Source organism: Bison bison, unplaced genomic scaffold (assembly GCF_000754665.1).
Source record: "Bison bison bison isolate TAMUID 2011002044 unplaced genomic scaffold, Bison_UMD1.0 scf7180017864518, whole genome shotgun sequence".
NCBI lineage: Eukaryota > Metazoa > Chordata > Mammalia > Artiodactyla > Bovidae > Bison > Bison bison.
Window position 1 is genome coordinate 1365288 of NW_011495071.1, and position 13931 is coordinate 1379218.

The following is a 13931-nucleotide window of genomic DNA, read 5'->3' on the forward strand; positions in this document are numbered from 1 at the left end:
TATTCTTGCCTGGAAAATTCCGTGGATGGAGAAGCCTGGCAGGCTGAAGTCCATAGGGCTGCAAAGAGTCAGACACGACTGAGCGCAGCACAGCACAATTTTCTTTCTACTACTTTCTCAGAATGAATAATCACTTCCCTTAAATGGGGAGGCAGTTACTGTTTCTGACACAGGATGAGAATGCATTGAATTTACAAACCATGAAGCTGCAAACAAAGCACACACATGGAAGAGCAAGGTTGGGCAAGGGAGGGTGGGAGCGATAAACTGTCCATCTCTTTCTGTGCATTAAGTGCAAACTGTGGGCTTCCTTGTCATTGCCTGTGTTTTTTTTTTTTTCTTTTTGGTGTATCACTTTCCCATTAGTGAGGATCAGGAGTAGCTATTCCTGAGACCGTGAGTGTACATACTCCTTTACTCTTCTGCTGCTCGCGACGTGCTTGCCACTTATTGGATTCACTTAAGGAGTGACCAAGAATGGCAAATACTAGGAGCAGGTTCTGCTTCACTTCCTGCCTCCTGAGCCCCAGGAAGATATCACTAGTTGAATATGAAGAATTTTTGATGCTAGGTTTTGCTTTGGAATCCTCAACAGTGTTCCCAGCAGCCCCTGCCAATCAGTCAGGTATGACATAAGGTACACCTACTTGGCATCTCTGACTAGACCCTTAGAACTAGTCTGGGTGTGACCAAGAAATCAAAATTGACGCTTGGAGGAGGGCTGAGATATCACCTGGGGGCCAGCCTTGTATCTAACAGATAAAAAATCTGAGGCAGAAGAAGGTAAAGTGATTTCTTTAAGGTCACATTTCTACTTAGCGGCAGAAGTGGAAATTAATAGGTTTCTTGTCTCCTAATCCAGTGTACTGCTTGTCTGAATTCATCTACACCAGATTTCTTTGAGTCTAAACATTTTCCAGTTTCAGATAGTGTCTTTGCTGAGGCTCCAGTATTTGTCACCTTCCACAATGAATCTGAGCTGAGGCATCAGGTTAGGCGATGAATGACAAATATGAAATGCATTCCTAGCTTGTTGGGTTAGGGTTCACTCACTGCAACTTATCTTGGAGATGGTGGCAGAGAAGTGGAGGCTGGAGGAGCATCGCTGGAGCATGCAGCCTGCTTGTCGTGATAGCGAGACACACCCACACCCTCTCCCTGTCATTTGACCCTGGGAAGCTGGTTATTCTGGGGGATCCCATGTGATGTAGGAGCTGCTCAGGGAGCCCTGAAGGTGTTCTAGGTAAAGGTGCAGGCTCTGAAGTGGTGTAGCCCACTCTTCAAAACCCAGCTTCACTACCTGTTCACTGAGTGACTTTGGGAAAGTTATTTCTCTCTCTCTCTGCCTGAGTGTCCTCCTCTGTAAAATGGCTCTATCTTTTGGGTTGTTGTGAGGGTTAAGAGAGATGATGCCACATAAAACGCATAGTACAGTGCCTGGCAAATACTCATAGTGGCTACCAAGTGATGTCACAGGAAATGGTAGAGTAAGGACCTCACAGAATTTGTCCCTCCACTGAGAGACCTTCCTTAAGCTAGCAAAATCTGTCAGGGTCAACTTGTTCTGAACTCCAGTTGTTAGGGGAATGCTTAATGAGGAAAGAGGCTGCTAGATTTTGACATATATGAAAATCTGTCAGGTCACTGGCTGGCCACTGAGATAACAGAAAAGAGACTTCAGGGACCACATTCAACAAGGAACACGGTCTTTGCAAAATCAGTGTAGAAAAGTTACTAGACAAATGGATAATTGCAGCCCTTAACAACATTCCCTGATGGGAAGGCACAATCTGGTTTCCAGAGTTACCACATTGTAATATTCAAAATGTTGTTTTTGACAAAAATTAAAGACCTACAAAATGGGAAAGTATGCCCTATTCACAGGGAAAAGAAGAGACTGACAGAAGCGGTCCCTGAGAAAGGCCAGCTGGAAGCTGGCACCCAGTCACTGAATGTTGGCATCCTGGAATTTAGCATGACTTTTAAAAGAAAATGGGGTTGCTTTTTATTGGAAATGCCATGCTTTCTTTTGGCTTTATATTACATTATGAGTATTATAAATATTTTGCCCTTTTGTTTTAGTGGAAATTACCAGGAGGGGAAAAATGACCAAATTGCACCTGAGAAAAATTAAAATTTTACTCTTATATCTGGCCTTAAAAACACATACTCTCACCATTCCATTGGTTTTTTTTTAAAAAAATTTTTATTGGCATATAGTTGATTTAAAATGTGTTAGTTTCAGGTGTATAGCAAAGTGAATCAGTTTTACATACACATATATCCACTCTTTTTAAGATTCTTTTCCCTTATAGGTCACTATGGTATATTGAGTAGAGCTACCTGTGCTATACAATTGGTCTTTATTAATTATCTATTTTAAATCCATTGATTTCTTTTTAATGCTCACATAAGTGAATAAGATTAGATGACATTTTCTGTATTTTCAGTTAATCACTCGTTAAAGACATATTTGAATTTAACACATTCATTATTCTTGCTTGAGGTACAGTCTATTTGGTATGACAGAAAATAATGCCTTTCTACTATCCTTGGCTACTCAGACACGGTACATTGTTATTTTCTTGCCCTTTAGATGCTACTGGTTTCACATCTAAATAGAAGTTTAGATTGGCTAGGGAACTGGCTGCCAGCACGTTCGGTTAGGAGCCAGAATTCCAGGTTACACCTAGATCGGGTCTAGGTGACCCTCAGGTCTCCATTTGGATCTGAAGCAGTGGCAGTAGTGTTTTACGTCTGAGAGCGCAAATCATTCACAGAGGTCATTCACACAGGTCAGAGCCCTGGGTTGGGACTGAACACAGAAGGATGCAGCAGAGCCAGGAGCAGTCATTCCCTCCGCTTCCTTCTAGAAGAGGAGTGTGCTGATGAGAAAGATGAACAGGATCTGGATGGCCTCTCTCATGGGGCAGAGGAAGGCTCTGTTGGCTGAGCTTTTGTGGGTTGTGGTTAGTTTGGGGTGGGATGTGTAGAGGCTTGTGGTTGGCTTGGGGAGGCTAGTGGTTGGTATGGAGTGGTTTGTGGTTGTTTTCTGTGGGTTTGTGGTTGGTTTTGGCGGGGCCGGGGTTGGTTTGTGGGTTGGGGTCGTTATGACCTGCTTGGTTGAGACGTGCTTGACGGTCACAGTCCCTGGGGGAAAAAAAAACAACACTGGCATCAGAACCTCTTTTTGGTGGTGAGTGGGCACTACAGAAGGGAGGCTAATGTGAGACAGTGCTGGGACCAGAGTTCATAGGCACAATTCAGTGGCCCTTTCTCAAGGGTTGAGTGTGTGTAGAGGAGAGGGAAGCCAGGGGGTACAGAATGTCAAGGATCAAAAAATAAACACTCTGACCTTAAGGTCTATGGAAGAAGGACTTTATACTGAACTTATATAACTACCGAATTTATACTGAACTTATATAACTACCGAATTTGCTATTGGGAAAGTAGTCTGCCCTCAAATGTCCTCATGTCCTTAATATTATATTTGATCAATCAGTACAAATATTTAATTTTTGCTAATTTCAAAGGTTGTAAGAGCTAGACACCATTCAGACCTGAGGATGGCTAACTCTGCTTTCAAGGAAGTGTAAACAAGTCCTGTCCAAACCCATGAATCCATTTTCGTGGTGTCTGAGGCACTGGTCATTCTCACGGTGATCTGACCACATGTTGGTTCTCTGAGGTTGCCTTGCAAAGAAGCAGAGAAAGCTAGGCCTATATCCCTGGGAGGCTGTCTGCTCCTGGAAAGCTGGAGCTTGGCAATGACACCTCCAATGGTCTGAGTGAACCATGGAAGGGACTATAAAGAAGGAGGAGGGAAATGCCCAGTAATTTGCTCAGACCTGTCTGCATTCTGCCCACCTGGAAGTGCCTTCCAGCTTTGTAGCATTGTCTATCTCATTTAGCATTTCCTCAGGGCAAATGTTTCTCTAGCACACCACTGAGCCAAAAGTCTGAACACAAATGCTTTCTTTTCCTTATTTTTTCAAAATCTTGATTTTATTAGTGTGGAGCTAAGGAGTTCTGGGGGGCTTTCCAGGTGGCTCAGTGATAATCAGCCTGCCAGTTCAGGAGACGCATGAGACATGGGTTCAATCTCTGGGTCAGGAAGATCCCCTGGAGTAGGAAATGGCAACCCACTCCAGTATTCTTGCCTGAAAAACTATGCACAGACGAGCCTGGCGGGCTATAGCCCATAGGGTCACAAAGAGTCGGACACGACTGAGGAACTGAGCACCAAGGGGTCCTGACTAGAAACAAACTTTATTTTCTTTTCCTTGTATGTATATGAGTGTTCATTTTGAAAATGTCCTGGAAAGAGAATAATATCCCAATCTTTTCACAAAGGGAAGCCACCAAAGAAACAGTTAATGTTTTTGTAAAATAGCTTGATTTGGCATGATCACTTTAACATCTGTTGTGGAAAACAGATATGTCTTTGACCACATTTGCAATGCTTGACTGACAGGAAAATGGGCAGCATACTAGATGTATTTCAGTGTTTGAGGGCTCACGAGGAAGACCTGTTGTCTGGGCATTGAGAAAGACTAATATTTCCTGTTCTTGGCTGAAGCTTGTATTTTAAAACTTAATTAAAAAAAAAAGATTGTATTTATAGTTTTAATGTAAGTTCAAGAAAAGTGGAGAGAAGTACAAGATGTGGAATTTGAGTCCTGGTTTTGTCGTTAGTTTCTGTGCAGCCTTTGGCAAGCTACCTATCTTTTCTGAACCTGTTTCTTGAATTCATTTTAGCTTCCCAGAGAGAGATAAGAGAGAAGGAAAGGGGCAGAGAAAGGAGAGAAAGAGGGCAAGGAGCCTCGCGATGGTTTGAAGTCGAGGACGACAGCCTGGTAAAGGTAAGTGGAAATCCCTGGTTGTGTTGGAGGCCAGAGGCCACCTTGAGAACTAGTGGCATTATTGGTTTTCATTGTTATCAGCCCTTCTTTGTACAAATCCCTCTTCTCTTCCCTTAAACTCTTCAGTAGGGTCTGCTATACCTATGAAGGCTTTGTGCGAGGGGCGATTATTACGGAAATTGAGGAAGGAACATATCCCTGCAGATATGGAAAGAGCTCCTGAGGAAGCTGGAGTCTGGAGCCACAAGTGACCATGAGAATAAAAGGCCCGCTGGAACTGGCTTTCGTTTCCCACAGGGCACAGGGTTGAGTTTATCTTATGAGATCTCAAGGTGCTGAAAGACTCAGCTGGTATCTGGGTAATGCACAAGTAGACTCTTTTTTTCCTAGGGCACCCACAAGATTATTTTCCAGGCTGATGGATTTCACTGCCAGATATGTAAATAGGCTGCAGAGGAACTTACCAACTTCCGGCAGTGTTATGGAATCAAGTTCAGCATTTCTCAGGGAATTGACAGTGTAGATGCTGTGGAGGGCAAATCGAGGAGAGTTAATGGTGAGGAATTCACAAGCTCAGCTCATATGGCTGCCTTCCTAGGGGACCCCAACCTCTTAGTTCCTTTTGTGCTTACATACTTTATAAGCATATCACTTTATTTACATCACTTTGCCAACAAAGGTCCGTCTAGTCAAAGCTATGGTTTTTCCAGTAGTCACATATGGATGTGAGAGTTGGGCCATAAAGAAAGCTGAGCACTGACAAATGGATGCTTTTGAACCATGGTGCTGGAGAAGACTGTTGAGAGTCCCTTGAACACCAAGGAGATCAAGCCAGTCAATGCTAAATAGGAGATCATTCCTGAATATTCATTGGAGGGACTGGTGCTAAAGCTGAAACTCCAATACTCTGGCCACCTGATGTAAAGAACTGACTCCTTGGAAAAGACCCTGATGCTGGGAAAGATTAAGGGCAAGAGGAGAACGGGGTGACAGGATGGGATGGTTGGATAGCATTACTGACTCAATGGACATGAGTTTGAGCAAACTCAGGGAGATAGTGAGGGACAGGGAAGCCTGACATGCTGTAATCCATGGGGTTGCAAAGAGTCATACAGGACTTAGTGACTGAACAACAAGTTTACAGCACATCTAGCAGATCATTCAGTAGTGATCTTCTCTATATTGGCTTGACTGAGAACCTCTTACTCCAGACGAGCTCATGTCCACTCCTCTCCCCCATCTACTCCACCGCCCTGTACTCCGCACAGGCTGGTGTACAGTGCAGTCTTTGTTCAGGCCAGTCTATCTGCTTGTAATACTAGTCCCAGGCACATCTGCCCACAGACTCAACGGTAGCCTCTATGACATTGCTTTTCCCTGTTGTCATGAACCCAGATAGGTCTGCGGCAGGGAGACTGCACAGCCTAGCTGTGTGCCTCTCCTCACACTGGAGGGCCAGCTCCTCAAGGGCCAGTTCTGTCATCGACAACGCCTGACACTTAGCATCATAGGTGGTGCTCAGAGTTTGTTAAATGATCTGTACAGCTTGGTCTGTTGTTCTAGTATCAGTGGGTCTGTTATTATATCAGGCTGTTGTCCATGAGATGGTTGGAGAGCATCACCCACTCGATGGACATGAGTTTGAGCAAATTCGGTGAGATAGTGAAGGACAGGGAAGCCTGGCATGCTGCAGTGCATGGGGTCACAAAGAGTGAGACACGACTTGGTGACTGAACAACAACAATCTTGTCCAGGCATTAACAGTTAAAGAGAGTGCACTACATGCCAACCCCTATGCTTGATGCTATGGGGACAGTGGTGAACAGTGCAAACCTGGTTCTTACCCTGGTGGCACTTCGAGTCCCTTCAGAGAGAAAGACTTGAAACAAATAATCGACTGACGAGTAAATTGGTCACTGTTGTGACACGTGTTTGGATGAAGCAGTGGCAGTGATGAGAGTAAGTAAACTGGGAGCAGGACTTGATGTGGGGCTTCGGGGAATGCTTTCTGAGGAAGTGATGTATAAGCTCAGTCATTACTGTTGCATAGGCCCTGCCTCCCCAGTCCTCACTGTAACATTCTGGGCAGGAACTCCCTCCTGTTCCCCTTTGTGCGCTACCCAGCACAGTGGGCTTCCTCTAGCCCCGGTGCTACCTCCCTTCCCTCGTCAGCCTCGCTGCACAGTAAGGCATTGTCAGACAATGTCGCATGTGCACTTTGCAAACCATCTATTGTTGCAGGAAGTGTGGAGGACTTAAGGAGGTGAGATGAAAGGAAATTCATTGCCCTCATTGGTGCTGGCTGGCTTCTAAAAGGCTGCTGTCATTGTGAGTCTGGGTGGTAGCAGCTTCCTTTGGATTCTACCCTTGCAAGTCACTCTGTGGACATAACAGTACCCCCTCCAGAGCTCCAGAGACAGCTAGGTTTGACCAGGCCCAGGGTGTGGCAGGAGAGGGTAGAGAAGCCTGATAACATGACCATCCTCACTGTCTACAAAGGCCTGGACATAGTGGACATGGCCTGATGGTCAGACTTGCCCTTTCAGTACAAAAGGGCAGTCTGAAAGTATAGGGACCTCACAACATTTGGTCCTTGATGAGAACCTAAAAACAAATCCCTAACTGGGAGTGAGAGAAATTTTCTTTTAAACTGTAATGCGAGTCCCCGGTGGCCTCACCTCAGAATCTGTGTTCATTTTGTGGGACACTAGGAAGCCAATTTTATTGTACAGTCATCACACGTTCTGCTAGCAAGCCATTTCCAAAATGCATCTATGTTTTAAAAAATGATTCTCTGTGTAGTGGTGAAACTGAGTCCCGCTAAACCTGAGATCCCCTGCTGAGTTTATGACTAACCTCTCTATCCAAAACTCTATTCTCTTTCTTATGCTGACACTTCTCCCTATTCCTATTCCCCTTAGGATTGAGTAGTATCAAAGAAAAGGGGGGACTAAAACCAAGCAGGACCTGGAGGCCCACTCTGGTACAAAACCCCCTCCATACTCCCCCATTTCTTGTTTGTCAAATAAGGCTTTAGTTTCCTAGACCCTCCTTGAGTTCCAAAGAGCAGAACCATCAGTTACTAATTAGGGAAGTGAAGAAAGGTAGAAACAAGGGAAAGACAGTCAAGAAACCATACTTCAGTGACAAAACAGACTCCTAGTTCTCTTCAAGGGATATACATAACAATATCACACGTATTTTTGCGTTGTTCTTCAGAAATTAAGACCACCGCCTGCCCAGGTGGAGGACGCCAACTACGTGCTGACCACAGGCACACAGACCCCAGACTGTCTGGAATCAGAAGGCTGATGATTAGGACTTCTGAAACATCACTCTGTCACCTCACTACCACTGGTGAATCAGAAGAAAGTCATGCCCCTTGCAAACTTCACCCCAGATATGGCCTTTGAAGGACCTTCCCTGAGGGCCATCAGACCAGGTCTTTCGTGCCTGAGCCACCCATTTTCCTCCCTCGGTGCCTGCAGTAAACACTATCCTTTCTTTCATCACCACCCAGTGTCAGTACATTGGCTGCATTTTGCAGCAGGCAAGTGGAGGGTTTGGTTCAATAACAGTGGGGGCTAAGAGCACCTGTCCTGCAGGCTCTTGGCTACAGGCAGCTTCTCTGCATCCTCAGTTTAGCAAGTCTCCTTCAACTGCACAGGGCTTGGCAGAGAGGGCAGTGCTAAGGTAGCCAGATGATTTCAGGATGAGTGTCTTTATTTTTAACCGTTTGCTACTGCTGCCCCCAACCCTGCCTGGCTCTGGAGTTCTGTCAGCCCCAGACTAATAGGAGTGAATTGGGTGGAAGTAGCAGGGGAATATAGAGAATTTGAAGCAAATTGGGTGCCAATGACATGAGTTCTTTCTCAATCCAAACTTAAGTCAGGTTCTAGAACCTTCTCCTACCCATCTGTGCACTTCCTTGTAAAATCCAGCTTTAACCAGACTCCTCATAAGTCAATTTAGCAAGAACCTCCCACCCTTGATATCTGATCACCCTTATTATCTGATTGAATTCCTCATCCTCTACTATCCCCAGGTGATATCTGATCACCTTGGCCTGCCTTCAGCAGGAACCCTTTTAGGTCAGTTTAGCCAGGATCCCTCTGACAGGTTTTGATGTTTCCTCTTACTGATTTTCCATCCGCTCACCCTCTCCCCTGTTTCTTGGCTATAAACTCACACTTGCCCATGTTGTATTCAGAACGGAGACTGGTTCTATACTGAGTTCTCTTTTCTCTTATTGCAATAGTCCCAAATAAAATCTGTGTTTATCCATTCATTCATTCATTCATTCATTTTGCTTTAACTACTCTCCAGCTCTGGGTTTGTCTTTAACACCAATTTTTTTCTGTTTGTTGAGCATACCTTGTGTGTTTGTGTGTGTGTGTGTGTGTGTGTGTATGTGTGATGTATAAACTTTTGCAGATAAAACGTAGGACAAAGAACGGTGAGGCGAAAAGGCGTGCAGCTACTGAATTCTTCACATCATATCTGGATTGTATTTTGAATCCTCCAAGGTCAGTATAAAACTGTACAAACCCAGTATGAAATTGTAAAAGCCCCAGAGCAAATCATTTATGGATCATTTCTTACTTTATCTTGACTGTAGTTATGTCCGTGGAATTAGGAGACATCCATTTTGCCTTGAAGAGCGTGCTGAAATTACCCTTCAAGTAGTACTCAGCTCTGCCTTCACAATGGTCGCTGGGGTTTTCCCAGGAGCCAATGACTGACTTGTTCTGGTCCCGTGCTTCCAAGACCACAGAGATAATACCATGACTCACTTGAGTTGACACTAGAAGGAATTAAGGAAACAGTCAGCTGTCTGTGCAGTGAGACGAGAGATGGGGTCATAAAATCAAAATTAAATATGAAAAAAGAAAGTTACAATTAGTATGTAAATAAAGTATGGCCCCATTTTTATCAAATAAAAAATAAGTTGAAAAAAATCTGGAAGAAAGTACATTAATATTAGCTATGAGGATTTCCTGATTGTGCAACTATAGATGATTTTTATTTTCTTCCTAGTTCTTTTTTGTGTGTTTTCCAAGTTTTCTACAGGAAAAGGTGGACAAAAGAAGACCTGTGCTCTGGTCCTGGCTTTGCTACATACCAGGGATGAGATCCTGGCTGACTTTTAACCTCTTGAGTCCTGTTCCTATCTGTGAGATGAGAGTTCTGTCCTTTGTGGGTGGGTGGGTGGCACGATAGTGAAGTGAGGGGATTGAAGCTGTAGATGTATCTGAAAAGCTCAAGTGGGCCTCCTGGGAAGTGCTTCAGGAAATAAGGGTCTGTTACTGCCTAGTCAAACAAAATCTATTTGCTGGCTCCAGAAATGCTGATGTTCTTGGTCTCTGCTGTGGAGGGTGAGGGAAGGGAGGTGGGGCTCTGAGACCCAGAGGCCCTAATCCAAGCACCTAATATCAAATAACCACTCAGGGTTCCCTGTTCCCCTCTACTCAGTGAATCTTACCTATTGACTTAGCCCAGCGTGTGCCCACAGTGGCGTGGGCTACTGATACTTGTGAATTCCACATGCTATTTTCAGCATTCCAAAGTGTATTAGGGAGGGAATTTCAAGAGAATATTTCAGTTTGTCCATTTCCTCCCTTAGAAGATCCCTTCTGAACAAGTTTCTCAATCCTAAGGGTATTATTCTCTAGGGCCCTCCCAACCACCCCAAATTCCTTCAACAGCCTCTCCTTTACAAAATAAAGAAAACTGATCATGTAGCATGATAAAAGCAGACAGTCCTGGATCTGAATCCTAGCCCCAGCATTTAGGACCAAGTCACTTCACCTCTGATCCTTGGTTTCTTTTCTGTCCATCATTCACTCCACAAATATTTATGCTTTGCATTAGGCTTGGTTCTAGGTATGAGGACAATGACATTATCTTTCATTGTGTGGAGATCATGATACTTTATCTTGAAAGGTTCTTGGGATAGTGAAGAGAGGAATGTAAAAACTTTAGTACTGGTGGGTGTTGGCTAAGTTGTCATTTTTATTCTTAGCATGAAACAGTTCTCTGTTCTGTTTGTTTTTGCCAGTTAAGGTTGCTGAGCCAGATCCCCTGGCTCTGACTTGCTCAGCCAGAACCTGATATTTGTCCTTAATACCTATGCATGGTGGTGGGGTGGATGCTAATGAGCAACAGTGTCATCCAGTCATCATCAAGCCTGTCTTGGTCCTGTTGTGGAGGGTGAGGGAAGGGAGGGGGGCTCTGAGCTTGCCTTTGCCCTTCTGCTTTCTCTCTCTCTCTGGCTTACATCCTCCTTTCATCCCTCCTAGTTTTCTGTATTATTTAGTTTCCTGACCTCCATGGCCCCCTCCCTTCAGACTGCCACCTGAGGACCCACACCTGTCCAAAATCTTCAAAGTGCTTTTCTTTCTAGAGCCTCTAAACATTTTTGGTTTTGTATTTCTGCTTCTGTTCTGTTGTTCCCAACACCCAGCACACAGCTCTCGTGACTGTCGTAACCCCACTCACTCTGCGGATTGTACCCCTCCTCTAGGATAGCGAAGCTTCCTCTATTCTGCAGACGCATCTGGCTTGCCGGCCGCTCACCCTTGTTCATATCTGGTGCCTGCCTGGAATTTTCCTTCTCTCCTCACATCTCACCCCCACTTACTCTCCAAGATCCTGCTCTCTTTTCCTCTCATTCCTGAATCATGTACGCTTTTAACTATAGAGTTGAGGACTTAATTACATTCTGACTTGTACCGGAACTGTAGTTTCTCCTGTGGATCTGGGCAATCCAGTGCTGGGTACCTGGAAAGCACGAAGTAGCTGCTCACTGATTTTTTAAAAAGTTATGCATCCAGAGTTGCACAGTACCTTAAAGCTGAAGGTTCAGGAAAAAAGGCAAGCAAGTTAAATTTCTCTTGCCTGTCAAAGTAAAAACAGAGGCAGATGCTTACCCCGCACATTATAATGTATTATAAATGCTACTGCCTTACGAATTTCTTTGACTGATATTAAGGCAGACCCAGGGAACCTGTTCTATGATGTTGCATGAGCTGCAACTGTACCTTGAAACCTGCCAAACCATTTAACACAAACCCTGAAATTAAAAAAAAAATCAATATTAAAATAAGGAGAAGCAGTTGGCCTGTGTGGACATTTACTTGGTCTTCCCAGAAGTCCTGGGAATCCCATGAGGTCCTGTAATGACACAAGGAAATCATGAGCCTGTTGTGTAATTCCAGGTGTGGAATCTGATACATCACATATCCAAGGGCATAGGATTTTGACTCTCAACTTAAATCATTCCTACAGTGAGTCAGTTTATCACAAAGCTTTAGCACATTTCTGGACAGAGAGGAAATCAGATGAAGTTTAGAGACATGCATGATGCATAGCAGATGTTCATGAGTCTTAGTTTCTGCTTCTGGTACCTGATGCCTCGGTAAATACCATGTCCGTCTCATCTGGCACGTTCCCTTATGGGTTGTCTTACGGATCGTCTTTTGATTCTTCTTTCTCCTGTGTTCCTACTTTCAGAAGGTTTCTCTGCCACCACCACCTCTAACTGCCCCACCCACACCCTTTGCGTCTTCACAAGATAGGTTTCTTTCTCTTCCATTTCAACAGCAAAATTCCTCACCTCATGATGTGTTTGTTATCTTAAGTCCCACATCTGAGATCTCTGACCACCCAGATCCTTCCCTGTATGCAAGCTCCCACTCTTCCCTGTACACAAGCCCACACCTCCTGGGCCTCATCTTGGATCACAAGATCATCCTCCCTGCCTTGGTTAGAACAAGATCTGCTGCCTGAGGGAGTCAGACATAGGGAGCCTTGCCACAGCCGAGGCACCTAGTGACAGTCCCCAAGGGGGGAAAAAAACAGGAAAAAGGACTAGCCAGAATGAGTGTGTGGAGGCAGGCGACAGTCATTCTCCTGCTCAAGCCTGGAATCTGTGGACCGTGGGTGTGGGGACCACTCCAGTGTTCTCTGCAAAATCTGGTGAGAGTTCTAACAGAGGCAGGGTAACATGGTAGATGAGGAGGCAGACTCTGAAGCTGGACGGCCTGACTGGACAAAGCTGGACAACTCGTGGCTATTATTTAGGTTCAAATATTAGCGGTACACTCTACTAGTGACCTTGGACAAAACTGTAACTCCCCGGTGCCTCAGTTCTCATCTGTAAAATGCAGATGATACTAGCATTTCCCCTTAGATCAGTACTCAGAACACAGGAAGATGTCTCAGCTCTCACTCCTGTAATTGAGAGCTGTACAGTGTTGTGATTAAGAGAAGGGTCTCTGAAGCTAGAAAGCTCAAGTTCAGATCCCAGATCCATCATTTAAGTGGTTCTGTGACCTGAGCGATTCCCTGGCATCTCTGCCTGTTTTCTCATTTACAAACAGGGGATGACAACAGCATCTACCCAGCAGGTCACTGTGAGGGCTAAATGTATTGGTACATGTAAACAACCATATTAAATTTATTGTTATTATGAACGTTGTATTAGAGAGCACTTGCCTTGACTTGCAGGTCTGACTGATCCCCAAAGGGATGTTTATATAATAGTTCTAGGCACATCAAGGAAAAGCACTGGATTCAGAACGAAAAGACTAAGATTCAAGAGGCACTTCTGCCACTTACTAGCTGTGAGACCCTGAGCAAGTCATTTAACTTCTCTCAGCTTCACACTCCTCATTTACCGGGTGGGGCGTAACGCTTTCCCTGTCTCACTCACTGGATGTTCTGCCCATAGACTGAATGTGAGCAGTGTTTCCTGGAGTTGCACAGTACACAGTCATCCATGGTGGCATCGTTTTATCAAGTGGATGGGAAAAGACCACAAACTGAGGTGCAATTATTGCTTCTTAAAATAATAAAAATGCCTCCCCCCTCCCAAATACAGACAGTTTAAGTCCACTTTAAGTGAGAGAACTTGCCACAGTTGTGCTCTTGCTGCGACTTGCTTAACCTGAGTGTTGGGGTGTCTTGACTCTCGTGGCTCAGCTTCACAGAGGGGACATGCAGGAAGCGTCCCACCCAATCCACCCATTCCCACATTCTCATTCTCCCTTCTGCAGTCGACGTCCCAGC

General features: G+C 44.7%; 1 protein-coding gene across 1 annotated transcript in view; it reads right to left on the bottom strand.

The window, feature by feature from the left end:
• Positions 1–2188: 2188 nt before the first annotated feature.
• LOC104981318 (placenta-expressed transcript 1 protein) overlaps positions 2189–13931 on the bottom strand; it is a 12193-nt gene continuing 450 nt past the window's right edge. The window contains exons 2-4 of the mRNA XM_010830335.1: positions 9465–9666; positions 5327–5388; positions 2189–3150 (exon numbers count right to left, since the gene is read on the bottom strand). Of these exons, the coding sequence (XP_010828637.1) occupies positions 2870–3150; positions 5327–5388; positions 9465–9666 (545 nt within the window). The 3' untranslated portion in view covers positions 2189–2869. The remainder of the gene's footprint in view (positions 3151–5326; positions 5389–9464; positions 9667–13931) is intronic.